Consider the following 25,915-nt stretch of genomic DNA (forward strand, 5'->3'; position numbering starts at 1 on the left):
ATCAATCACAACTGCTCATTAACAAACAGCCCCGCCATTCCCTGCCCAGTACCAATACACATACTTGTCAACAAAATTTTCTTCTTCTGCCTCCTGCACTCACTCAAACCCGTGACAATCTGTCTCGCGCCCGTAGCACCCAGCGGATGACCAAGAGCAATGGCTCCACCACGGGGATTCATCTTCTCATATGGCAACTTCAAAACATCCTTGCAGTAAACAGCCATGGAAGCAAATGCCTCGTTGACTTCAATAACGTCGCAGTCGTTGACTGTGATGTTGAACTTTGTAAGGAGTTTGGGAATGGCGATAGAAGGGCCAATTCCCATGATGCGCGGTGCAAGACCGGCAACGGTGGCACCAACGTACTTGGCGAGAATTGGTTGACCAAGTTGAATGGCCTTGGATCGTTTCATCAAAAGAACCGCGGCAGCTGCGGGACGTTAGCGAGCATTCAGTCTTGAGCAAGGTAAAAACATACCACCATCAGTAACTTGAGAAGAGTTGCCTCCAGTCGACTTGTCGCCAAAATCAGGGAATGCAGGACGGATCTTGCTCAAACCCTCGAACGTAGTACCCCATCGTGGCCCATCATCTTTGGTCAAAGTCACTTTCTTCACTTCCCCAGTCTTCGGATCCTTAACCTCGGCAACAATGGGGACAATCTCGTCGTCAAACCAGCCAGCCTTTTGTGCTACTTCCGCACGGTGGTAACTCTCCGCGGCATATCGATCCTGCTTCTCCCTTGAGATATTAAAGTCGTTGCCCACGTTCTCGGATGTCTGGCCCATCGGCTGCATGCAGTCTGCGGATTCTTGGTTCTGGAGGATTTCGGGATGGAAGGGCTTCTCGAGACGATCGCCACCAACGGACATAATTTCTGCACCCATTGCAACGCCAATCTCGATGCTACCAGAGGCAATCTGGTTGGCGATGTCTTGTGTAGCTTTGAGACCGGAGGAGCAGAATCGGTTTACGGTAGAGGCTGCGGTGGTGTTCGGGAAGCCAGCTGCAAGGGCAGCAGCTCGGAGTTTGTATGCACCTTTGCCGTCCGAGACCTGCACACCAAGGTATTAGTAAATGAAATTGGCAGATCTGGGGAAGACGCACATTGCCGCAGCAGATGTCCTCGACGAGTTGGGGGTCGATTCTCGACTTCTCGACGACCTTCTTGAGCAACGAGTAGACGAGATAATCTAGCTCAGTATTTTTAAATCCTCCCTTGAAGGCCTTGGTAAGTGGGGTTCGGATCGCGAGAGTAATCACGACGTCGTCCGCATTCTTGGATGTGCTGACAATAAGTGTTAACAGTGCTAGAATAATATACAGGCGTTCTTACATTGAAGACAACCCCGACGAGCCGGGAGTGATGTGCTTGAGGATGGAGCTGAGTCTTTCGCCTGCCATTAGGAAAAGGATTGGGAAAGTAGAGGAGAGCTGGTGGTGACGGACAGGAGTGGTGGTTTTTGAACCCCCAAAGTCGAGAGGTTGCCGGACGCTCTTGATTAGTGTGGGGAAATGCCGAGGCTCCAGAATTGACCGAGAGCCGACTGGGCGTGCCACGTGACTCGGACCTTGGTTATTCAGACAACAGATCCGAAGTCGACTTTCCTTCCCTTCTACTAAGTTCGAAGAGCATGCTAACCTAGCTGGCTGACTTCCATGCAGTGTTGCCATGCCAAGGCGTACAAGTTGTGTCTTGGTTTTTCTGTGTTTTATTGACACTGGAGGGCAGGGAGGGGAACGTCGCGATGCTTTATTTCGAATACTTCTTGCAGCTCTCAATGTCTGCTGGGTTGGAAGTTTAACATATCATATCATATCCAATTGACCGTAACCGTCGGAATTGCGTTTCAACTGGAATACTACCTACTGATTCACTCCTTTGTTCAGCATTTTCATGGCATGATCCTCACCCAAAGTCTGATTCTCCGTCTGGTTAGAGTAAATCGAGTTCACGGTCCCAAGATTCGCACCAGTCACACTCAAGCTATAGCTCCCAAACTGCCAGATCCGATCAGCAGCTAAACCACTCTTCAGCACAGCATCCTGCCACGGCGCCTCGGTCTCAGTATGATTCTTCGGGAGAGGCGTCCCGTATTCCTCTAGAATAACTGGCTTCCTAGCAACCTTGCCGATTGCATCGTGTACCTGGATCCACAGTACTCCGCAGGTGTAATTATATCGCCGAGAATTCGGATATATGTGGAAAACGCCGTTGTCCAGGGTACTGATGTTCAAGTTGGCTACAAAGTCAAAGCCATTTCGGTCGCTGTATGCGTAGGAACCATCTCCGCTCCAACTACTTGGGGCAAGCTAACCTTCGTCCCCAAGGGTAACCTTATGCCTGGGGTCGGTGCTCTTTATATATTGCGAGATTTTCAGTTGCCCAATTTGTGACCACAGAGGTGGCGCAGTCCCTGCATCTTGGCTCGTTGCCAAGTTCGCAGGCAAAGGTCGCAGAAGATGTTGCATACCGAGTGACGACTGTCTTCACGTAGGTTTTGTAAGCTGTTTGAGCTGCAGTACTCGGGTAGAACGTAGTAGCATTGTTACCAAATGCCTTACCATATGCAGTCATCCCGCCGCAGTTGTTTATGAAAGGCGAGACCAGCTTGACGCCGAATTTCTCAGCCGCGGATACAACGTAGTGGAGTCTTTCTAACCCACCAGGGCCGAAGTTGAGGTATGACCCGGTCGTGTTCAGGAGCTGGAAGTAGACTTTACTTGGATCTGGTGTTGAAGCATTTGGCATGGTGTTGACATACCGAATGCCCAAACTCGAAGAATTTTGTATCCGGTCTGCATTATGTTAGAACCTGTCGACTGAAGATATCAGAGAACTTACAGCAGCAACTCCTTTGAGAGCAATGTCGACATCCGAGTTGTTGCTCAAATGTGCCAGCCACCACGCGTTGTTTCCTGGGATAATTTCAGCAATAGCAGCAACCGGGATTTAGAGCCAAAACCTGCGAAATACCCCACTGTCCCATCGATCTCGAACAACCCGCTAGAGACATTTGCATTCGTTCCATTGGAAGTTCCGATGGGGTAGAAGGGTGCTGGTTGGTCGAGGGCGATGCGGGCAAAAGAGATGGCAATGCGAGTGCAGAAACTATAAACACCGTAGAGATGAAAGAGAGCGTCGAGAACTTCGTCATTGTGGCACCCACGTCACGATATCAATTGCATAGGATAAGGCTTTTCTATTAACTCGTATATAGTTTACCCCTCGGGCAAGATATGATCCTTTGAAAGTGGTCTTGCCATGGCGAGCCAGGATTCTCGGGCCGTCGACGAATAGTGAACAAATCATCATGCTAGCAAAGAGCCCTACCGTAGAGCCTAGATTGATAGACATTCGGAATTTAAAGTGATGTAATTAACTAGCCACAGGTATAGACAGGGGCTTTGGAGAAACATTTATCCAAGGCGGACCCTAAGCCTCCGTTGTTTGAATAGAAAAAGTACCAAAATAAAAAACGGGTTCTCCGCAATCTAACTTCAAGATCCCGGGACCTTGAGTACGATTTTATACATTATATATTGTATCCTGCACATCGAGGGGATACGTTTCGGAACCTTGGGTTATTGGTCATTGAGTTCCCAAAACAGTAAGACATTAACTTTTTTTACTTTTTATTTTAGAAAAAAAGCTACGAGGAGCCGTGCAGAAACTTTCGTTGCAGGACCGGAGCTTGCCGAACGGATATTCCCCTCGAGACAGCTTGTTCTCGACTGGGAAGTGCTTTGGACCGACTTTCCGAAAGTCATATAGCAAGCTCGAGCTAGCTTAAGCCAAAGGGTTGGGCATCCTGGATCTGACAGAGTAGACCAGAAGAACGCAACACATTGCGTGAGTCAAATCAACAAGCCCCAGCCATCTGGCCACGGGTATCGCCTTGGAAGGGGGTAATGAATGGAAGGAAGTGTAACCAGTGGGGAAGAAAGTCACAGATCCACACACCTTTCAATATCGTCCGCGTCACATTCTTCATCAGCATTAGTATCTTCAGGTTCAAGAAAAGAATTCATTGTGTGAGACCAACCCTTTGGCTCCATAATTTCTCAAGGCTCTGACCATCCGCCATGACGCCCCGGTAAACGCCCTGCCATCAGTCCTGTGTATCGTCAACATACTTGATAAGTCGATCTGCAGCCGCCGAGGCATCTGTCTAGTATCGGTATCTGGTGGAGTAATCTGCACATCGTCAGCCTTCCGTTCCAGACGGAGGGCAGAAGTTCAACTCACCCTTCGGACTGACAACCAAACCGCGACCCTTCTTCGCTCCACGGTAGATAGTCTCGATGATATCAATCAACTCTTGCTTGTCCCCCAGCACCCAGTTCAACTTGTTATTGTTGCCGGTCCCGAAATCGCACATCATGTGCTTGTTGCGGAAGAAAAACATGAGGGTGACGGGATCATAGAGTCATACATCTGCTTAAAGTCGGGAACTTGGTCGAGGTCGCACACGTAGATGACGGCGAAGTTCTTAACACGGTCGGCGATTCCTTGTCAAGTTAGCAGGAGTAGAAGATCTGGGGAGAGGAATACTGACGATAGAGGACTTCATCTTGCCGCATGCAATCGGGATCCCAATTACGACCGAAGCGAATGATGACCAGTCGCTCGTCCTCGGACATGATCGCCTGGTCGACATGCCAGCCGGTAACAAGATGGGGGAGTACGACGGAACCCATGGTGTTCGTTTTCGAGGTGGCGAGACGGTTATGGAAAGATGCGTTGTTGATGTTGGAAGGCAGCGATCTTGCACCGACTCAAAATTTTGGCGGGGTGGCTAGCGTCCACTACCACGTGATCTCCGGAAGTTTACCTCCAACCAACAGCTTTCCAAAGTGGTATGCTCTCAGTGAAAAAGAAGAAAGGGGTTCACGAAGTCGACATTCACCTATCCTGCTTGTACCACCCTCTTAAAGTCCGAACAGACTTGCGTCCAAGCAACGAAGGTCTGTTTGCAACTCCACTTCACGTGATAACCTTATATGACGACGTGCGATAAGACCTTGATTTTTGGTACAGAGCCTAAAATCGATTGTCTTGACACCTCACGATGCTTGTTATCTTCTCTTCTCACCTTTCTACAAAGAACCAAAATGTCATCAATGGTTTTGTATAATCTTGCAGCCGGCAAAGACCACCTTCGCTGTTGGTCCTGCAACCCCTGAAAAAGTATTCACCTCCTGAATCCTCGCGCCTTCAAGTCTAACAATATCAGCTCGACTCGCATTAAATTTTTAAAGGTCTCGACTACTAATAAACAATATGGCTTGAGTATCCTGAAGTTTATAGTTTTTAGAGTCTCGATTGGCATAGAAGGATATGGCTGACTATTACGTCAGCAGCCGACGCTAGAGAAGGGCTACTTAGCTAGCTACTCCCCATAGAAGAATAGATCATCTTTTTGCCCCTCTCTTGGCTTTCGCCATTTATAAGGATTAGGGAGGTCTCTCCCGTAACAGATTGGTAGTAATGCTTTAAACGATTTTTCGGAACCCCCGGGCCGGAGAAGTGTGTCTCGTTAATCGTATCAAATAAAGACAGAAAGACTACGGCATCTACCCATTTACTCTATCCAGATACTTCCGCTTTTATTAGACGCTTCCGCTTTTTTATCGAAATTCAGGTTAAACATTTTGGTAGAGGGTAATAAATTAATTCTTCTCGATAGCAAATAACTTTTAAATTCGTTTTCGGCATTTGCCGGTAATTGCAGACATTACTTTGGTCGGTAACTATACTATACTTCCCGACTCTATTATATCTATTAATTAGTTCTATAATTCTATTGAGACCTTTTGTAATTTTATTAAAAGCTTCTATAATTCTATCAGGAACTTGTTTCTTATATATCTCTAGTATTTACTAATAGTTAGGTAGATATATTTGCTATTAACTTCTATAAATAAATCCGATTAGTCGAGCTCTTATAACCCACTAGCCTCGGATTTCTTTAAGTAACTATTACTATAATTATTATTTATTACTAGTCTTATACCTTTATTCTTATTTATAGATATAGAAATAGTATCTTTAACTAATATACTTGCCTCAGAGGGCTTCTAGTATTGCTTGCCCCTTAATAGCAACTATTCTGGCCCTATATAGCAGAATAAGAAAAAAGAACCAAATATAAGACCTATATATTATTAGCTATAAAAGAGTATTATTTTAGAGAATTGAATTAAGTATTTCAAGAAAGTATATAAGAGAGATATTATTTTGCTTATAAAGTTACTAAAGGCTAATAATACTAGAATATTATACTTGCCCAAGATTAATAAACCTGTTATAATAAAAGAATAAAAACAAATTAATATATACTATATATTAATAATAGAAAAGAATCTTGAGATATATTATAAAGAATTTGATTTAACTTTAATAAATTTGGCTAAATAAGAATTCTATAATAAAAAGTTCTTATAATTTATTATTTAATAATATACCGGCCCTATAAGCCTATTATAAACTATTAAAGAAAAGATATATAATTGGTTTTAGATCTTTAAAAATAATAACTATAGGCTTTTTATAATATACTTAATTAAAAAACAAGGTTTTTATATTTCGAATATTAATAACTATTACTAAAAACAAGTTAAATTCCAGAATAACTTCCGGTAATAGCCGAATTTAAGGGCTTATATTAAAAAGAAGTACTATAAATAATTTCCCGGAAATATAAGATATTCGGGCCCTTTATTTAATAGCTACTTTTATTAAGATATTTATTAATAGCCTCAGGAATTTCCAGATTATTATTTAGCCTTTAATAGTTATTACCTATTACTAAACTATTAAATAAATAAAGGTATTACTAGAAATAAGCTAATATTTTTAGAATATAGGTTAAAGGCAAACTTAAAAGCTAATAATATTATATTCTTTAATCTAAAAGACTTAGTAACTTTAATTTCTCTATTTATTAAATATATTAATATATAGGTTCTATTTATTTTATTATTCTGCTTTTAAAAGAATTCTATTATTTAATATATAGAACTATTAGTACTAGTTAAAAATAGAATAAAATAGAATAATATTAAATAAATATAGTAATTAAGCTTATAATTTATATTTAATTACTTTTCTATATAAGAGAAAATAAATAAATATATATATTTACTATTATCTAGTAATAATATTAGAATATATTTTATAAAGAAAATTAGCCTTTTAAAAGATATACTAATTTTTAATAAAGAAAAAATAATAGAAAAGATCTAGAAAGGCCTTAATCTTATTTTTATAATATTTATTAATCTTTCTTATAGCCGAAACTGCCTTAAAGTCTTTTATATATGCCTTTATAATAAGGAATTTGTAATAAAGAAGCTAATTAAAACAAATTATTTCTGGTTACTAGTATTAAATTTATTCGAATAATATAGTAAAATTCAGAATTTTAATTAAGGTATCTTTTATTTTTATAAGCCTATTCTAATAAAGAATAAAGCAAAACAAATTATAGAAGCTTTTAGTTATATATTTAATATTGGTTTTATTTAAAAGAAACTTAGTAATATTTCAAATAATAAGAAAAAGATAATAGTTCCCTATAATAAAGCTTACTAAAATAAATTATCTGCCTTAAAATGTTTTTATTAATATTATAAAGATTAATATCTAGACTTTAAATATTCTAATTATCTAGTACTAATAAAGGGCTAATAGTTTGAAATAAAAGCTTTTTTTATAGATTATAATATAAAGTTTAAAAGTACTAGTAAGAATAATAAGAAATAAATAATAGATAAATAGTTATATATTATATATTAAATAATAGAATTATTTAATAATTATTATAAAAGCTAATATAATTTTTAATAACCAGGAAATAGTATTTCGAATTATTAATTAGTAATTATAATTTAATAATAAATATTAAATATTCTTTTAATAATTTTACTAATACTTAAAATAGTATTTATTATTATAAATATTATTAATTAATTATTTGTTTTAGCTTCTATTACTTTAATTCTATTTCTCGAATTTTTATTAGTTATAATTCTATTACTTTTTAATAAATATCTATTAAATAAATAAACTTATTTTATTATTTTCTTACTAATTAATAATAAGGCTATATTTATAATTTATTTTTCTATAGTAATTTTAGATTAAGAAATATATAAATTATTATAAATAAAAATAAAACTAAAAGATATATATTATATAATAAATTAATTACAGAAATAATTCTACTTTTTGTAATATAAATATAAAGTATTTATAAAAGATATAAATAGAGCTAAATATTAGATAATAGTAAAAGATATAGAAAATAATAAATTAAACTAGTCTTTTTTACTAAATAATATATAAGATAATAGCTTTAATAGATATATTTCTTTAGTAATAATTAATAAATATATAGGCTCTAATATAATTAAAATAGTTTTATTTCTTATTAATAATATAGAAATAAAGTCTTATAGTAATATATATAAAGTTTTTATTCCGGGTTTAAACTTTTAAGCCTATTAGCTAGTAATAGTAATATACTAGTTTAATACTAGTTAAGTTTATATTAAAATAGATTTATATTTCTCTATTTTATTAATAACTCGAGCTATATATAAGGTATATTTCTCTAATATTTTATTATAGAAAATATCTAAAGGTTATATTTATTACGAGTTATTTAGACTAATAGATATATATATAGGGAAATAGCTTTATTATATAAGTAATTAGACTAAAAGATATAATAATAAGATTAGAAGCCTTATTAGCTATTATATTATATAAAAGTATAGTATATATTATATAACTATTCGTATACGTAATATATCTGTAATAGTATTATTTATTTAATAAATATTAATAATAGACTTGTAATCTCGGAATTTATTAGATATAAATTTCAATTTCCAGATATAATTAGCTATTTAATATTATTAGAAAAAGAGGTTTATATAATTAATTAGTTACTAATATTAATAATTATAGGCCTAAATATTCTTATTCTAATAGAGGCAACTATTATTATTAGTTATAAATAAAAATATTATAATATAATATAAATAAATCTGGGCTATATTTCTATTTCTATTAATAATAAGGAAATATATAAGAATATATAAGTTTTTATAATAGAAATAAAGATTATTTTATTCGAATATATATTTAATATAAATAGTAAAAAAGAAGAATATTTATTTAAGCCCAAATTCAGGTTTATATTATATAATATTATTAATAATTTTTAAATATTATATTTTTTTTTAGTAATATAGGGCCTAATTCGAAATATAACTGAATTTATATCTTATAATAATTTTAAAGACTTGTTTTTTAGAATTAATAAAAGTAATCTTTTTAATATAATAACTTAATATATTATTACTTATTAATATTTAAATAAGCTAGTTAATTTGAATTTAGTAAATAATAATTCCGGCTACTAGTTTTAATAGAATTTGCTATTTATAGTAAACTTTAAAAAGAGAAAAATGAATTTAGATAAGGCTAATATTTCTAATTATTAGAGAAAGAATTATTAATAGAAAGTTTTATAAGTTTTAAAGTATTATTTCAGGCTTTTCTACTCGGGTCTAAATAATTTTAATAATAGAATAATAATATTAATTTCTTTTAGAAATAAAGAAAATATATTAGAACTCAAATAATATATTTATAACTTATTTATATATAATAAAAAAGTAATTAATAATGTTTTAAATCTATTATATACTAATAAATAAATAGAAATTATATTATTAAAATAATTATCTATAATATTTTTACTAGTATTTATTATTTAAAAAGGTAATAAGCTATAAATAATAATTAATTTATAAAAAGTTAATTTATATCTATATTCTAATATTTATTTATTATTATATTAAAATAATATTCTTATAGCTCTAGAAAGAAAATTAATATTTTTATTAGCTAATTTAATAAAGTTATTCTTTTAATAACCTATTAGCCTAAAAAACTAATAGAAAACAAGTTTTATTATATTTTATTATAAATAATTAATAATTACTATAATAGGCCTAATTAATTCTTTTGGTTTTATATAATACTAAATAGAATTTCTTTTATAGAAATATTTATAGAAGTTAGTAGTAATCTATATTAATAATATATTTATTATATTAGTAAATATTATTATATATTTAATAGATTTAAAGAATATTTTAAGCCTATTAAAGTTTTTGGATATAATTCTTTCTTTAGTTAAATATTACTAAATATAACTATTAATTAAGGCTTTAGAATATTAAGTGAATTATTTGAGGCTAAGTATTATAAAAGAAAAAGTAGTAATAATTCGGAATCTTAACTATTTTACTAATTTAATAGACTTGAAATATAGCCTGGCTTTCTTTAGCTATTACTAAAAGTTTATATTAAATTATACTAGAATTATAGAATTTTTAAAAGTATTAAAACCTTCGGGTTTTCAGAAAATATCAAAAAAAAATAATTAAAAAGAAATACTAAATAATAATTAAAAAAGAACTATTCTATATAAATAATAAATATAAGGCTATATAAAACAGATTTAAAGAGAAACTATATTTAATAATAATATTTAAACTACCGGATTTTATAAAACCCTTTATTTTATATATTAATAATTCTAAAAAAAAGAAATATAAAATAGTATTATATTAAGTTAATACTAATAATATTAAGTATCTTATTCTTTTTCTATTTAGAATACTATTTAAATATAAAAAGAACTATTTCGCTACTAAATTAGAGATTAAATACTTAGTATAAATAATCTCTAAGCTTATTTACTATTTAAATAATAATTAAATAACTATTATTACTAATTATTAAACTATAAAGAGGCTTATAAATATAGCTATTTTGGATAGTAAAAGTATTTGTCTTATATATTAGAAATTGTTTTTAAATAAATACTAGCTAATAATAAATATTATATATTAACTAGAAAAGACTTATTTAATATAAATAGCTTATTAAAGCTATTTATGATTTCTAGATTATTATTAAAAAAGAAAGCTAATAAAGAAGTAAAATAAAGTAAAATATTACTAAAATTAATAAATGATTTCTCTTTTATAGTAAATATAGTAAATATAAATAATAAGCTATTAAAAGATATTATAAAGAATCTTGCTACTAATAAGTACTTAAAGAAGATTTATAATTATTTAATTAAAAGATTAAAAAAATTACTATTTGAGATTATTAATAAAATTAAAATAATACTTTTAAACTATTATATTAATAAGTAAATAAAGCTTATATATTTAAGGAATTTAGAAAATATATATAAATAATTATATATTTCCAAAAATACTTATTAGTAATTATATAATAAATATATATATTAGAAAAAAAAAGTTATATAAGCTTTTTTATTATAGTATCTATTTTCTATAAATAATAAAAGAAATCGAGAATTATATTAGCTATTACTTTATTTATAAGGTATTAAAGCTAATATAATATAAAATATTTAATAGCCTAAATCTAATATAAGTATTTTTTATATTACTAGCTATAATTTATATTAATTTTATTATAGAATTACTAATATTTAAAAGCAGTTTTAATATACTTTTTATTATAATAAATAAGTTTATAAAATATATTTATCTAATATTTGAAAAGTTAATATAAATAATAAAGAAATAAATATATTATTTCTAGAAAGTACTAGTAGTAATAATCTCTAATAAAAATAAGAAATTTATAAGTAGTTTCTAATAAAAGCTTTTCCGTTTATTAAAAATACAGCTAGTTATAATAGCTATATATTATTTATTAGTAAATAAATAATTCGAGAGATTTAATTAGTAAATAAAAATTATTATTTATTATTTATTATTAAATACTAATAAGAATATAGACTAGAAAGACTAGTTACCGGAAACGGAATTTGCCTTTAATTATTTATTATACTTTACTAGTAACAAGAATTCTATAGAACTTCTCTATAGAATACTAATTAGATTAGCCTTTTTTCTTTATTCTAAAATACTAGAAATAGAGGAATTTATTTAGTATTAGATAAAGATTTACCAGAAAGTTTCTAATACTATTAAAATAGCCCAGACTAAAATAAAACTGAATTTTAATACTTATTACTAGTTAATAAATATATTAGTTAATAGTAAGATATATTTAAAAATAATATATAAAATTAAAAAATTCGAATACCGAATTTTAAAGGCAAATGTTTTCTTTCTAATTAAATAGAAACTTTTCCGGTATTAGAAAGAATTAAAAAGCTGGCCTATAAACTGTAATTACTAGCGAATTTAAGCTATATATATCTAGTAATTTCAGTAATCTATTTAGAATTCAAGATATTAAATACTAATAAATATAATTATAAGCTAATATATTAGCTAATATATTTTAGAGAAAATAACTATTATAAAATTAAAGAAATCCTTAATATAAAATACCGGAAAAGAAAGAAGTAGTATTTAGTAAAGTAGAAGAATTATAATAAATAGAGCTAAAAGCCAGAGGAAAATTTAATAAAAATAATACTTAAATCTTTTTATTAAATAAGATTAAACTAGTATAATTTGCAAAATTAGAAGTCTTATTATTTATTTTTGCTATTGCCTACTAATATTAATTTATATAAGTTTCCTTATATACTTTTTAATAACTTTATTTATAATATAAATATATTATTAATAATATATAATAGTAATCTATAAACTAGAAATATTATAAGAAATCTGAAAATACCAAAACTATAATTATAGTAGCCTAGTACTAATATAGGCTAATAATAAAGGCATATACTTTAGTAATAATCCCGATTTATAATAGTAAATAAAGAAAGCTAAAATAAATACTATTTTTATATTATTTTACTAATAATCTAATAATAGTATAAAAATAGTATTTATTCTAGCTTTCTAATTTCTATAGATTTTTTTATTTATTTGTTCTATTAGTTTAATAGGAGATTTTAATTAAGATTATTTTAAAAAATACAAATTTTTATATTTTATTAAGTCCTTTATTAAAAATACTAATTTTTATATAATATAAAAAATATTATTTTAATTTTAAAATTCTTATTAATTTAATTTATATAAAAAAATTATTTTTAGAATTCCCATACCCTATATAGGTTAATTTATTCTTATTATTATTAAATTTAATATTCAAATTCCTCTATTATTAAAAAACTTCGGATTTTACTTTTTTTAATTCTTGTAAAATAAATTAAAAAAGAATTACTAATTTAATACTTATAAAAAGTGACTTGCTTAATAGCCCTTATTATATAGTATATAAGACTAATCTAGTTATTTTAATTTATATGTCTTTTATAAGCCTATTAAATAACTTATATTTTTTTAAGTAAAATTCTATTTTAAGGCCGCTTTTATAGTAAGCTCGGCTAGTATCGCATGTAATCGGGCCTTACAAGTATAGCTAATTTCTTTAGTAAAATTCAAGAATTTATAAATTCTTATTTAAAACCTATATAACTTTAGAATATAACTATTATATTTAAAAAAAAAGAACAGCATTTATAGCCCCTACTAATTCTTTATAAATCCCCCTTACTAGCTTTCTTAATAATGCGCTAATACTAAAAAACAGATATATATACTATTCGGGTATTAAAAATTAACTTTTTAATATATTTTAATTATAATCCTATTAAAACTTATTCTCACTTTCGTATTCTATAACTTTATAATACCCTAACTAAATCTAAAGGAGAAAACGGGGTTTAAAGTCCCTGCTATTTTTCTATTAATTCCCCTTACTAGCTTCTTTAATAAAGGGCCATTATAAAAAAACAGATCTATATACTATTCGGGTCTTAAAACTATATTAGCGGCCGCATTTATAGCCCGTACGAAAAATTATATGTGGCCCACATATATCCTAAAACTTGTTCGGAATATTTATTAGAATATTTAAAACTTAAAGATATAAGTCTTTACTTATTAGAAAATAAGGGAATTTCTATTAGTAGTATTAATTTAAGTAATACTTTATTTAAAATATTTTATTTTTATTTTAGAAAAGAACTTTCTATTAATTCTTATAGATATTTAATAAATTATAATATAATAAAATATATTAGTTAATAGATCTTCTAAAATAAAAAGTTTAAATTATTCTCGAAATCTAAATTTAAGCCTTAATATTATTAAAGAAATATATAATAAATCTCTTAAATTATATTTAGATTACTTTAAATATTTTAATATAAATAAATATACTTTAAATAACTTAGAAATTAATATTAATTTAGCTAAAATAATATTATATTCTAAAATATTTAATATTTCTTTTAATAATACTAGTAATTTTATAAATAATATTTTAAGTTCTTTAAAAAGCTCTAATAATTTAAAATTAGAAAACTATTTATAAGTTTTTTTTTTAATAATACTAATAATATCTTTAAAGATACTTATATAACTAAGGTATTAGACTTAGTATTAATAATAAAGCTCTTTATATAACTTATATTAATAAAACAGGTTTTAGTAAATCTTTATTATTTCTTTTATTTACTTTTATAAATAAAAATATAATTAATATAATTCTAATTTCTAGAGTTAGTTTAAAAGAAAATCTATATAAAAGAGCTAAAGAAAGAAAATTAGAAGCTTATATTTTAGAAGATATTATATTAGATAATATTAATTATATTTCTTTAGAATTAATTATATATAATATAAATAGTATTTTAAATAATAATTTTAATACTTATATTAATTTATTAATTAAAGATAATATAGAAATAAGAATATATTTAGATAAAATTTATATTTTATTATTAGAATTAAATTTTAGATCTATTATTATAATAAAACGTTATTATTATATTATAATAATAATATATAAATAGATTTAGAGGAAAGAGAGGTGTGGTACAAGTGGCCAAAGCTTAAATACAGGAGTATAGTCACGTGAGCCTGCACGTGACTACTAGTATATAGTTGCTATATAACACCTATATTAAAATATATTAATTCTTTATTAAAGTTTAAAATGCCTTTAATATTTATAAGTACTACTTTATTTAATTCTTTATTAAATATATTAAATAAAGAATTATTTTTAGAATCTAAAAATAATATAATAATAAGAAGTTCTAATATTTAAAATAATATTAGTTATAATATTATATATAATAATTTAAAACTTAAAGAAGAAAAGAATATATTAAATATTATATCTATTTTTAAATCTAAAGAATTAAACTCTACTAATAAAGCTTTAATTTTTATTAATAGTACTAAAAAGGGCTTAGCCTTAAATAAATTACTTAATATAGATTTTTATTATTCTAATAATTCTAATAAAGAAAAAATATTAAATATCTTTTTAGAATTAAATAATAAAAGTTTAATATTATTAATTACTAGTATTTTAGAACTAGAAATAGACTTTAATATAATTATATTTACTTTATATATAACTTCTTTATATAGTTTATTAAATTATTTATAAGAATCTAGTCGAATTAAAAATAAAGGTTATTCTTATATATTAAGTAATATTAAATTTAATTATAATAGTACTTATAAGAACCTTAATCTAGAAGAGAATAATATAAATAATATATTAGAATTTAAAGAATTAGATAAAGCTTATATTAATAAATTATTAAAAGAAACTAAATATTTAAGAAAAGTTATTAATATCTTTTTAGATAATAATTCAAATTATATAAAGTGTAATTCTAATAAAGAATTAGCTTTATATTTAATAAAATTAGGAAAACTAAATAATTAAGCTTTATTAAAGAGAATTCTCTTAAAGAAATCAATTTAGGACTAGTTAATCTAAAAAATAAATTAAAGAATTTAAATAATATATACTTAAATTGTTTATTAATAGGTAATTATAAAGAGTCTATTAAATATAATAATAAAGATATAGAAATATTTAATGGTTTTTCTTTAAATAAATTATATATTAACTTAAAAAATTATATTATTAAGGAAAGCTTATTAAAACCTAATAGTAACTATTATACTTATTTCTTTCCTTCTAGACTAAATTCTAGATTAAAGAAAAAAGCAAATAGTAATAAATATTTATATTCTAATTTAATTCTTATTATTATTAGTTTATTAATAATAAGAATAGAAAAAGAAAAATTAAGAGCTCTCTATAATAGCCCTATTATAGAAGACTTAATATTAGATTATTCTAATTTATTAGACTTATATAAATTACTAGTTATTTCTAGTATTATATATTATTATATAAATATAGGTATTAGGGAGCTTAGCTTTACTTATTTAGTAACCCCTTTTATTTAGCTAGATCCAGAGGCTCTCTTTAGAGCTTCTTTTAATTAGATAACCATTTATGCAAATTACTATTCCTTGCTTTCTGTAATAGTTATAGGCCCGGAGTACTAGCTATATACCTCTATTAGTAATTAGTAAGCGTTCTAGTAATTGCGGTTACTCTTACTACGGTCGGAACTACTAAAAGAATACGTTTCACCTGGTTTTCTTATTCTTTATTCCTCTCTTTAGAATGGCAGTTTTACTAGTCTCTAATATATGCCTTACTAATCGCAGAAGCTTTTCTAAGTAGTATATAGAACTTAAAATCAATTCCACCTTTCGCAATATATGGCACCTTATTAATCCCGATACTTCAGAAGCTTCTTACCTGCTCTCCGTAGAGCCTCCCCCCCTCTCTTATAATTAATCAAATAATTAAGCAATTAAATATCGAGCGAAATACTCCTTTGGCAATATGAGATGCGGATGGAAGGCCGGAAGCTGAGAAGAGAGTACGACCAAGAGTACCTTGCCCGGCTCGTTTTAATAATATTAAGGAGGAGTACTCGTTCAGGCTTAAGGAGTATACTGTCAAGCAGTCGAATTGGTTAGTGCAAAGCTCTCGATATTAGAATATCTGGGATTGGGTATACTGTACGGTAGAACCTGCTTTACTTGTACTATACCTTGAGTTACTTGTTTTCTAGTAGAGGCTCTCTTTTTAGAATATTATACGAGCTCTTTGCAATAAATTCCAGCTATCGGAGGACAATATACGAGAACAAGTAAGGGAAGATTATAAGAGAATTCTGGACCGTAGCAGAATAGGTTCAGAAGCTCCCAAGACCTGAATTAATAATTAGTACCAAGCTCTCGCGCAAGCTCAAACCTACCGAGTTACGGAAGTCGAAGGGTTCCTGGCAATTAAGGATTTCCTTCAAGTAGTAGCTACCAAGTTTCTACCTACTTGGGGAGTATAGTAACTTACTCTAGTAATTGAGGCCAATGTACTTGGAGAGCCTATTCATATACTCGAGTAATACGGAAGGATCTTTGAGGCCTTAATTCAGCAAAACGAACACTTTTTACTTGGGATCTTTGCCTCTCTTACTAGAAGATCTAACGAATACTCGTGCCCTTATAAGGAAACAAGAGCGGAAAAGCACTCGTGGAAACCTATTAATTACTCCATTCTAGAGCTTGCAACCACTGGCTCCTGTACCAGGAAACTTGATCCACAGCCTATAGACAAATAGTTAAAGGACGTGCGAGAACGCTTGGCAAAGGGATACGAGAAGCTATATGGGTAGCTTGAGAAGAAGGGTTAGATAAAGAGCGGAGAAACGAAGCTACCAGGGCATTTTGAATACTAATGATATATATAATATAGTTTCCTGGCTTTGGGCTTGCGGAGCCGTCCGGGGCTGGAGCTGGGCTTTTTTAGAACTGAGTATATTACCGGAGATATCTGGAAACGCTTTGCTTCCTACCCTTTTTAGTTCTATTATCTTAATATAAGGCGCTAGGGAATAACGATTTCTTAGCTCTCAATTAGGGTAAATAGACCATATATATATACTTCTTTTTACTAGGGATACTTTATAGAAGTACTTTATTAGCTATTTTCTTTGTAATTAGAAGCCTCTAGAGGATATATTATATAAATACGGGTACTAGGGAGCTTAGTTTCGCTTATTTAGTAGCCCCTTTTATTTAGCTAGATCCAGAGGCTCTTTTTAGAGCTTCTTTTAATTAGATAACCATTTATACAAATTACTATTTCTTGCTTTCTATAATATATATAAAATAAATATTAATAATACTTTAGAAAACAGAAAAGAAAAAGATAAAGAAATTAATAATAATAAAAGGCCTAGAACTTTATCTATTATTATATTTAATTTAGTTCTTTTTTCTAATTCTCGAAATAAGAAAAAGTAATTATTTATTAAGTACTTTATTATTTATTATAAAATAATTATTTAATATTTTCGGACTATTATTTTATATATTTAAAGAACTAGTTTTAAAGACTTTAAATTCTATTTTATTATAATAAAAAACCGTGAATTTACGGGTATTTAAATTCTAGAAATAAAAAAAAGTAAATACCTAAAAAATTAATCTTAATATAATAATTTTCTTATATATAACTCTAATACTATTTAACTTAATAAAAGAAAATTAATTCTAAACTTAAGATTTAAGTATTTTAAAATATATAGTTATTATATATCTAAGTATTTTAAAATATATAATTATTATATATTTATATTATTAGCTTAAATAAATATTTAGCTTTAATAATAAATATATTTTTATAAATCTCAGAATTACTAGAATAACTTTTTTCTCAAATTATATAACCTTAATATTAAGGTATTATAAATGCAATTAAGACTATTTTTAATATTAATTTCCTTATAGTCTAGTAATTTAAAATATATCTCTTTAAAATTAAAAAATCTATTAAACTAACCCTTTAGCTATTATTATACTCTGCCGCTTTACTAGTAAATTTAGTATTATATAACCGTATAATAATATATGCGGCTATAGTATTTAGAATACCAAGCTCCTGTATTTATAAGCTTCCTTCCTTAGTTTAGAATCCTCGAATTAAGAGCCACTCTACCTCGCTTTCCAAGCCCAGAGACCCGGTTTCGTAACAGCTATCTTAGATCCCCTTTACCACGTAATCTTGCTTAAGTAATTATACCAAAATCCCCGAAATCCAAGTACGGGTATTTTAAGGGGCCCTTATTCCTCTCTAAATATAGCTTCTATTTATATTAAAAAAACAAATTATTAATAATTTAATTAGATCTATAACTTCCTACTAGCTTTTAAAGATAAAGTTAATTATTAAATTCTATATAAGATATTTAAAGGTAACTAATAATTATTATATAATTATTAACTATTAGCTAATTAAATAATTAGAAGAGAACAAAAAGCTTAAGACTAAAATCGAAGCCTTTAAAGCTACCCAAATACTCGATCTTACTAATAGCCAAGCTATTAATAAGAATGTAATTCTTGAAAAGGTTTTTGAAAAGAATTTTAAAGGGTATTTCGAAGGGAATTACCAAGCAAATTATAAAGAGAACTTCGGGATCTATAATATTCAAGACTATTTCTATTTTATTAACTAAATAAAATATTAAAGATATAATATTATATCTTTTTAATTAATTAATTATTTAGTTTTAACTTATTTATTAATATTATATATATAAAAAACATTTCTAAAGCTTATATATATAAGAGACTTATATTATTAAGATTAATATTAATAGAATTAAACTTATTATTCTAGTATTAAGATTTTTTTTTTGATTTTCTAAATTCTTACTTGATTTCTAAGAGTTCTACTTATAAATAAGACTAGCCAAGCTTATTTTAAGGTCTTAAATAAATCTTCTAATAACTTTTAGTTCTATTAACTTAATTCCTATAAAAAGCTTATTTTTAGAATCCTTAGATATAATACATTATATATAAGTCTTAGCCTTATTATATTTAATATTATAATTAAGATTTTATTAAAGAACCTAATCTTTTCCCTAATTTTAATTCATTTAAAATTAATTTAAAAAGAACTAGTAATCCGATTCTTATAAAAACTAGCTCTTTTAATAGCCCTTATATTATAGTATATAAAAAGAATATTCTTATTATAACCTATTACTAATTCCTAATTAATAAATTAAGCTCTTAGTATTAGCTTTAAGTATAAGTATTTCAACTTAATTACTTAAAGTTATTATTAATAGAATTAGTTAAAAATGTATATATAGCTAGTTTTATATATAATAAACCCAAATATAATATAAAATTTACTGAAAAAGCTTCTAGTTATAAAGCTATTAGTTTTAAGCCTAAAAATAAGGAAAAAAACAAACTAAAATTTCTTTTATTATATTAGAAATCTATTTTTAGACTTTTTAGCTTCTAGTCTAGCTTTATACTATTATAAGAGCTTATATTTAAATTTCGGGCCTTTTATATAAGAAATAGCCTAAATTAAAAATCATTTGTATTTTTAGTTACTTTCTAGCTTTATTTATTAATAACCTAGCTTATATAAGACGGATTCTTATAAAAAGTAGGTTCAGAAATCGGACTAAATTAGGAGATTCGATATATGAAAATTTTATAAAACTTATTTAATAAAAATAGAGAACTATATAGATATTTCGATTTTCTTAAAGTACTTCTAATAAAAAGTTATAAAGTTCTCAGAGAACTTTATAGCAGAGTACTATAGCTATAAGTTATTATAAATCTAATAATATATAATTATTTCGGTATCTAATTTATAGCTATTTACCCGTTATTTAATATTAAGTTATTAATTATACGATTTTAGTAAGGGAGCTTCTTACTAATATATGTTTTTCAAAACTATCTTACTTATATATCCGCTTTTCAGATATTTGACTAAATCTAAATCTAAATCTAAATCTAAATCTAAATCTAAACCCCTAACTTTAATAATAATTTAATTATTAATTATAATTTAATAAATTAAATTTTTGCTATCTCTACTTATATCGTGCTAAGCAAAGCTGGTAGCCTCTCTTGCAAGCTCTATGCAGCCATGCCCAGAAGTCTGCCTGAAAGAGAACATTGGCCCCATCTGCACCACTTATAAGGCATTATTTTTGATGATCGGCAGCCACGCGTCCCTTCGCTACCACCCATCCAATTGCGCCGCTGGACGTCAAGGCCTTGAAGCCTTATATTTCGGTTGCTAACATTCTGAGGACCCATTGTGTGGCAGAGGCTGAGCATTTGCGACGCGCAAAGCAAGAGATCTTATATGCTGCACCTATATCTTTCTCTCTTTTGTTCTTGCTTTCATCTTCTGACTATCCACTAATTCTGGCATTTTGACAAGAGCCTCATTACTTCTATACCTAGCAGATTTCAACAAGCAATAGAGGCGCAACGCGGATTATTCTAGCAGACTGTCTGGTTCTGGACATTAGATCAAAGAACGAATAATAAATATGGAACCGATAGGGTTCACCGTCGGAGTCGTACGCTTGGCTGGCCTTTTCAGTGTTTGTCTTGATGTCATCGACAAAGTGGATTCCTATAAGGACTTCGGGGTTGACTCACGTGCGATTATTGCTCAGTTCAGGGCCGACAAGCATCTATTCATACAATGGGCCCAAGATGTCGGTATAGGCAAAAATAAACTGAAGAACAAATACCATACACGTCTAGATAATCAAGAGATAAACTCGATAGTACAAGAGATTCTATCAAGTATTCAGGAGATCTTTAGCAGGACGGAGGGTACGATGTCCAATCTCCAGCCCGTAGTGGAAGCAGGCCCAACCACTTTTCCGGATGGAATTCGATTCCTTAATACGCGTCAAAAAGCTCAAAAGCCTCAAGGGGCCATCTCGCAGAAGAGTCGAATCGGATGGTCTCTCAGGAGCAAAGCAAAATTCATTTCTCAAGTACAACAATTTGGAGCCTTGGTTCAAAGATTGCACAGCTTGGTTCCACCGGACGGACCGATAGGACCAGAGAATATGCACAAAGGTACAATAGGTAATGATCTGAGCTCGAGGAATGGTATGTCCTCCCTCTGAGTTTATAGTCCAATGAATCTAACTTGCTACGAGGCGAAGATAAAGATATATGGTTCTCTAATTCTCAACAACTACTTATTAAGATGGAAAAGCAGATTGAGCGTAAGACTTCCTCGCCTCTAATAGAGCCTCGCTAATAATTAAAGACGAAACAAGGAAAGAACTGGACGGTTGGCTTGGAGCATCTTGGACTAATGATGTTTACGACAACTTCATTCGGAGGAAGCTCGACGGCACATGCGACTGGATCCTAAGTCGAGAGGCCTTTCTGGAATGGATTTCCCCTGACTTCCCCTCTGGGACTTCCAAGATCCTATGGATTAATGGTCCTGCCGGACACGGAAAAACAATCCTATGTGCAAGTATAGTCCAGTATCTATCAACAATGCTCGAGTCTCTACTAGTATACTATTTCTGCTCGTCAGACTCAGAAAGTCAACAAGATCCCTTAAATATAATAAGGTCTTGGGTATCTCAAATAATATCAGGTAATCGGGATGCATTCGAGTTAGCCTGTGGGAAGCGGGAAACGAAAGAAGGACGTAGTGCATCGCAAACGGATATTGTCGACCTCTTTCAAACGATCGTTCAGCATATACCAAATTGTACATTCGTCGCAGATGGGCTTGATGAGTGTGTATGGCAAGAAGATCCAGCGGGCTTTTTCGAGTCTATTAGACGAGCAGTTGCGAATACCAATACTCGAATCCTGATTCTTAGCCGCAATGAACCCGAAATCCGATACGGCTTTCGTACTGTTTGGGCCGGCGACAATAATCAAGGTCTAAACGAGTACCAAATTCGTCCGGAGCATGTCCGACCGGACACTATCTTATTCTCTCGAAGTATTATCGATAAAAAGTTAACAAATAAGAGCGAAACGCTAAAATATGAGCTATCACAGAGGATGGCCGACCGATGCGAAGGAATGTTTCTCTGGGTAAAGATGCTAGAGGAACAACTACGCAGTGGGAAGAACAAGAAGCAACTCGAAGCAACTATCGATCAAGCTCCTACAACACTAGACCATCTCTATGACCGAAACTGGGCGAAGATTTCCCATCTTCCAGATAATGATAAGCTCCGCGCTTTTTCTATTCTTCGATGGGCTGCATTGGCCTTACGTCCGCTCACAATTCTCGAAGTCACTGAAGCTCTCCTCATCGTAGATGACGACTGTGAAGACCTCTCTGTCGACGAGGTACCAGATGCTATCGACGAGGATTATATCAGTAGCGAAATCGTAGGTCTATGTGGATCGCTCCTAGAGACTCGGAAAGCAGCACCGGAACAGGATTTAGGCTTGATGACAATACATTTGGCGCACTTCTCAGTAAAGCAGTATATTCTTTGCAATATGCCTGCTCACGGAGGACTGCTCATGGCCAATGAACAACTACGTGCCTCTACCGAGATATTCCAAAGCAATGTGTTAGCGAAATTGTGTCTCCGGTACCTGAATTTCCGGATTGTATGGCAAGAATCTCTCCAAATACATAACGATCTAGACAAACGGCCATTCCGAGACTATGCCGCGGGATCATGGCATCACCACATTAGAGAGAAGGGTTCAAACTACGAAAAAGTGGTTGAGCTCACTAATCGTCTCTTTAGCTCTTACAGTGGGAATTGGGAGTCATGGAAAAAGTGGTTTGATGCTAATGACGACAAATCAGAGATGCCTAAGTCTCAAAGAGGAATCACTTCGACAAACCCATTATTCTATGCGTCACTTCTTGGGCTTCGGGATACTGTTATTTACCTACTTGAAGCAGCGAAACTAGATGTGAATCATATCGATAAGTTCAATAGAACAGCATTGCAAGCAGCTGCTTTGAAGGGCCGAACTTTAATAGTCAAGTTACTTCTCCAGAAAGGCGCCGACGTCACGGTAGCAAACCAAGAAGGATGGACGCCATTAAATTCAGCCTCAGATAGCGGGAATGTTGAAGTCGTTAAGCTACTCCTCGAGAAGGGCGCCAACGTAATAGTTACAACTAATAGAGGATGGACGCCACTAAATACAGCCTCGCTTAACGGGCATCTCGAGATCGTTAAGCTGCTCCTCGAGAAGGGCGCCGATGTGACAGCTGCTAGCAACGACGGATGCACACCACTACATGCGGCCTCAGAGCGCGGGCATCTCGATATCGTCAAGCTGCTCCTCGAGAAGGGCGTCGACGTAGCGATTGCAGATACTGAGGGATGGACACCCTTAATATCGGCCTCAAACAACGGCCACATCGACGTCGTCAAGCTGCTCCTCGAGATGGGAGCGAATATCGCTGTTATAGATACTATGGGATGGACGCCATTAAATGCGGCTTCAATCATAGGCCACGTCGACGTCGTCAAGCTGCTCCTCGAGAAAGGAGCTGATGTGACGGTTGCGAATCAGAGAGGATGGACGCCACTACACGCAGCTTCAGATAGCGGTCACGTCGATGTCGTCAAGCTGCTCCTCGAGAAGGGCGCCGACGTGAAAGTCACAAATCAGGACGGATGGACGCCACTGAATTCGGCTTCAAATAAGGGCCACGTCGACGTCGTCAAGCTACTCCTTGAACAGGGCGCCGATGCAGCTACTGCGAATCAGAATGGATGGACACCGCTGTCGTGGGCTGCTAAGAACGGGCACGAGGCTGTCGTCGAGCTGCTGCTCGCGCATAATGTCAACGTCGAGTCGAGGGATAAGCACGGCTGGACTCCACTACACATGGCCTCACTCAAAGGGCACGTCGACGTCGTTAAGCTACTGCTTGAGAAGGGCGCTGACGCCGAGGCAAAGGATAATGTGTGTCGGACACCGCTGTTGCATGCTGCCAGAATTGGAAATGAAGCCACTATCAAACTCCTTCTTGCCACAGACCGAGTTGACGTTGATTCCAAGGACTATTACGATTCGACACCGCTATCAATCGCAGCGAGGATGGGACACAGAGGCGTAGTTACGTTTCTCTTAATCAAAAGTCATGCCTTGAATGCCCAAGACAGTTTCGGTCGGACTCCTTTATGGTGGGCAAAAAGGACCGGATATTCCGAAATCGCCGAATTCTTCCTTAAAAAGTGTAAAGAAGAAGGCATAATTGTTCAAGAAAACGACTTGCCTATAGCCACGATTTCAGTGCCAAGCGATAACTCCTCGGGATGGTGTGACGTCTGTGTTTTAGGTATCTCAAACGAAGCCACTTATTATTATTGCAGGGTTTGTAATAGTGGAGATTTTGTTATCTGTAGGGTGTGTTTTACGATGAAAGCCTATTGTCTAGATAAGTCGCATATATTAATTCAGAAATGATTTAATAGAACATTTACTACTTAGTACTGCATAAGGCGCTTAGAATAGAAAACTTTTACAGGCCTCAAAAGCTGTTAAAGTGACTTACTTCTTACTTTATACTATATATATTATTGTAACTTTAATAGAGAGAATGTAACTGTAACGGCAGGAACAAAGCAATGGAACGAGGCTCAAAGATCTATAATTCCAATGTCCTACAGAATCTAAAGCTAAGTGTTGAAATTAGGGGCCTGAGGCCCCTAATAGGCTTAGTAAGCCCTGGAACAGAGCCTTAGGGGCTGTATACTAATGGGCTTAAGCCATAGGCTTATTACTGAGGATATTATGCCCTGTAAGGTTGATTCAGGGCATAATATGCCCTGTGAGGCTAAATCGGTTCAGTTGAGGTTAAATGGTTCAGTATAAGGCTCTCTGGTTTAGGGGTTTAGTGCATGTAACTTAGGGGTTCAGGGCTATATATATGGGCTACTTACCACTATAGAACAGCAGTCAATTCAGTACGTTTTACTTGGTTTACATTGCAAGCACGTGGCCCTAGCTTTATTAAGCTAGTTCAAAACTAAGGAGAGAAGAGAGAGTGAGGTGTGGCAGTGGATAAGTAAGTGCGGCCAAGACCACTGAAACGCCGGGCCTGGTTTGGAACCCGAGCTTGGTTTGAACTATAGCTTGGAACCTTAGCTGAAACCAACCCGTAGCATCCATGTAACACCAGCCGTCACAGTAACGGCACTGGCTGGCGTTTTAGAGG

The 25,915-nt window shown here is 31.2% G+C and overlaps 4 protein-coding genes across 4 annotated transcripts; all 4 read right to left on the reverse strand.

Annotated features, from left to right (window-relative positions):
• Positions 1–5: 5 nt before the first annotated feature.
• On the reverse strand, positions 6–1,407 carry K444DRAFT_520772 (thiolase; the record flags this gene model as incomplete). Its single annotated transcript, XM_024874071.1, has 4 exons — positions 6–433; positions 482–1,058; positions 1,111–1,291; positions 1,340–1,407. 4 exons carry the CDS (start codon positions 1,405–1,407, stop codon positions 6–8), a joined length of 1,254 nt encoding a protein of 417 aa, XP_024741498.1.
• A 462-nt stretch (positions 1,408–1,869) lies between these two features.
• Positions 1,870–3,270, reverse strand: K444DRAFT_625843 (glycoside hydrolase family 5 protein; the record flags this gene model as incomplete). Its single annotated transcript, XM_024882573.1, has 5 exons — positions 1,870–2,302; positions 2,478–2,802; positions 2,849–2,922; positions 2,981–3,115; positions 3,230–3,270. 5 exons carry the CDS (start codon positions 3,268–3,270, stop codon positions 1,870–1,872), a joined length of 1,008 nt encoding a protein of 335 aa, XP_024741499.1.
• A 905-nt stretch (positions 3,271–4,175) lies between these two features.
• On the reverse strand, positions 4,176–4,704 carry K444DRAFT_640857 (4A/4B type thioredoxin-like protein; the record flags this gene model as incomplete). Its single annotated transcript, XM_024884538.1, has 4 exons — positions 4,176–4,201; positions 4,253–4,391; positions 4,460–4,515; positions 4,563–4,704. 4 exons carry the CDS (start codon positions 4,702–4,704, stop codon positions 4,176–4,178), a joined length of 363 nt encoding a protein of 120 aa, XP_024741500.1.
• Positions 4,705–23,771: 19,067 nt separating this feature from the next.
• Positions 23,772–24,623, reverse strand: K444DRAFT_483542 (uncharacterized protein; the record flags this gene model as incomplete). The annotated part of the gene is made up of 2 exons (XM_024873050.1): positions 23,772–24,190; positions 24,476–24,623. Coding segments are annotated over 2 exons (567 nt in total), but the record flags the coding sequence as incomplete, so codon positions are not given.
• Positions 24,624–25,915: the final 1,292 nt, after the last annotated feature.

Source organism: Hyaloscypha bicolor (genome assembly GCF_002865645.1).
Source record: "Hyaloscypha bicolor E unplaced genomic scaffold K444scaffold_19, whole genome shotgun sequence".
Lineage (NCBI taxonomy): Eukaryota > Fungi > Ascomycota > Leotiomycetes > Helotiales > Hyaloscyphaceae > Hyaloscypha > Hyaloscypha bicolor.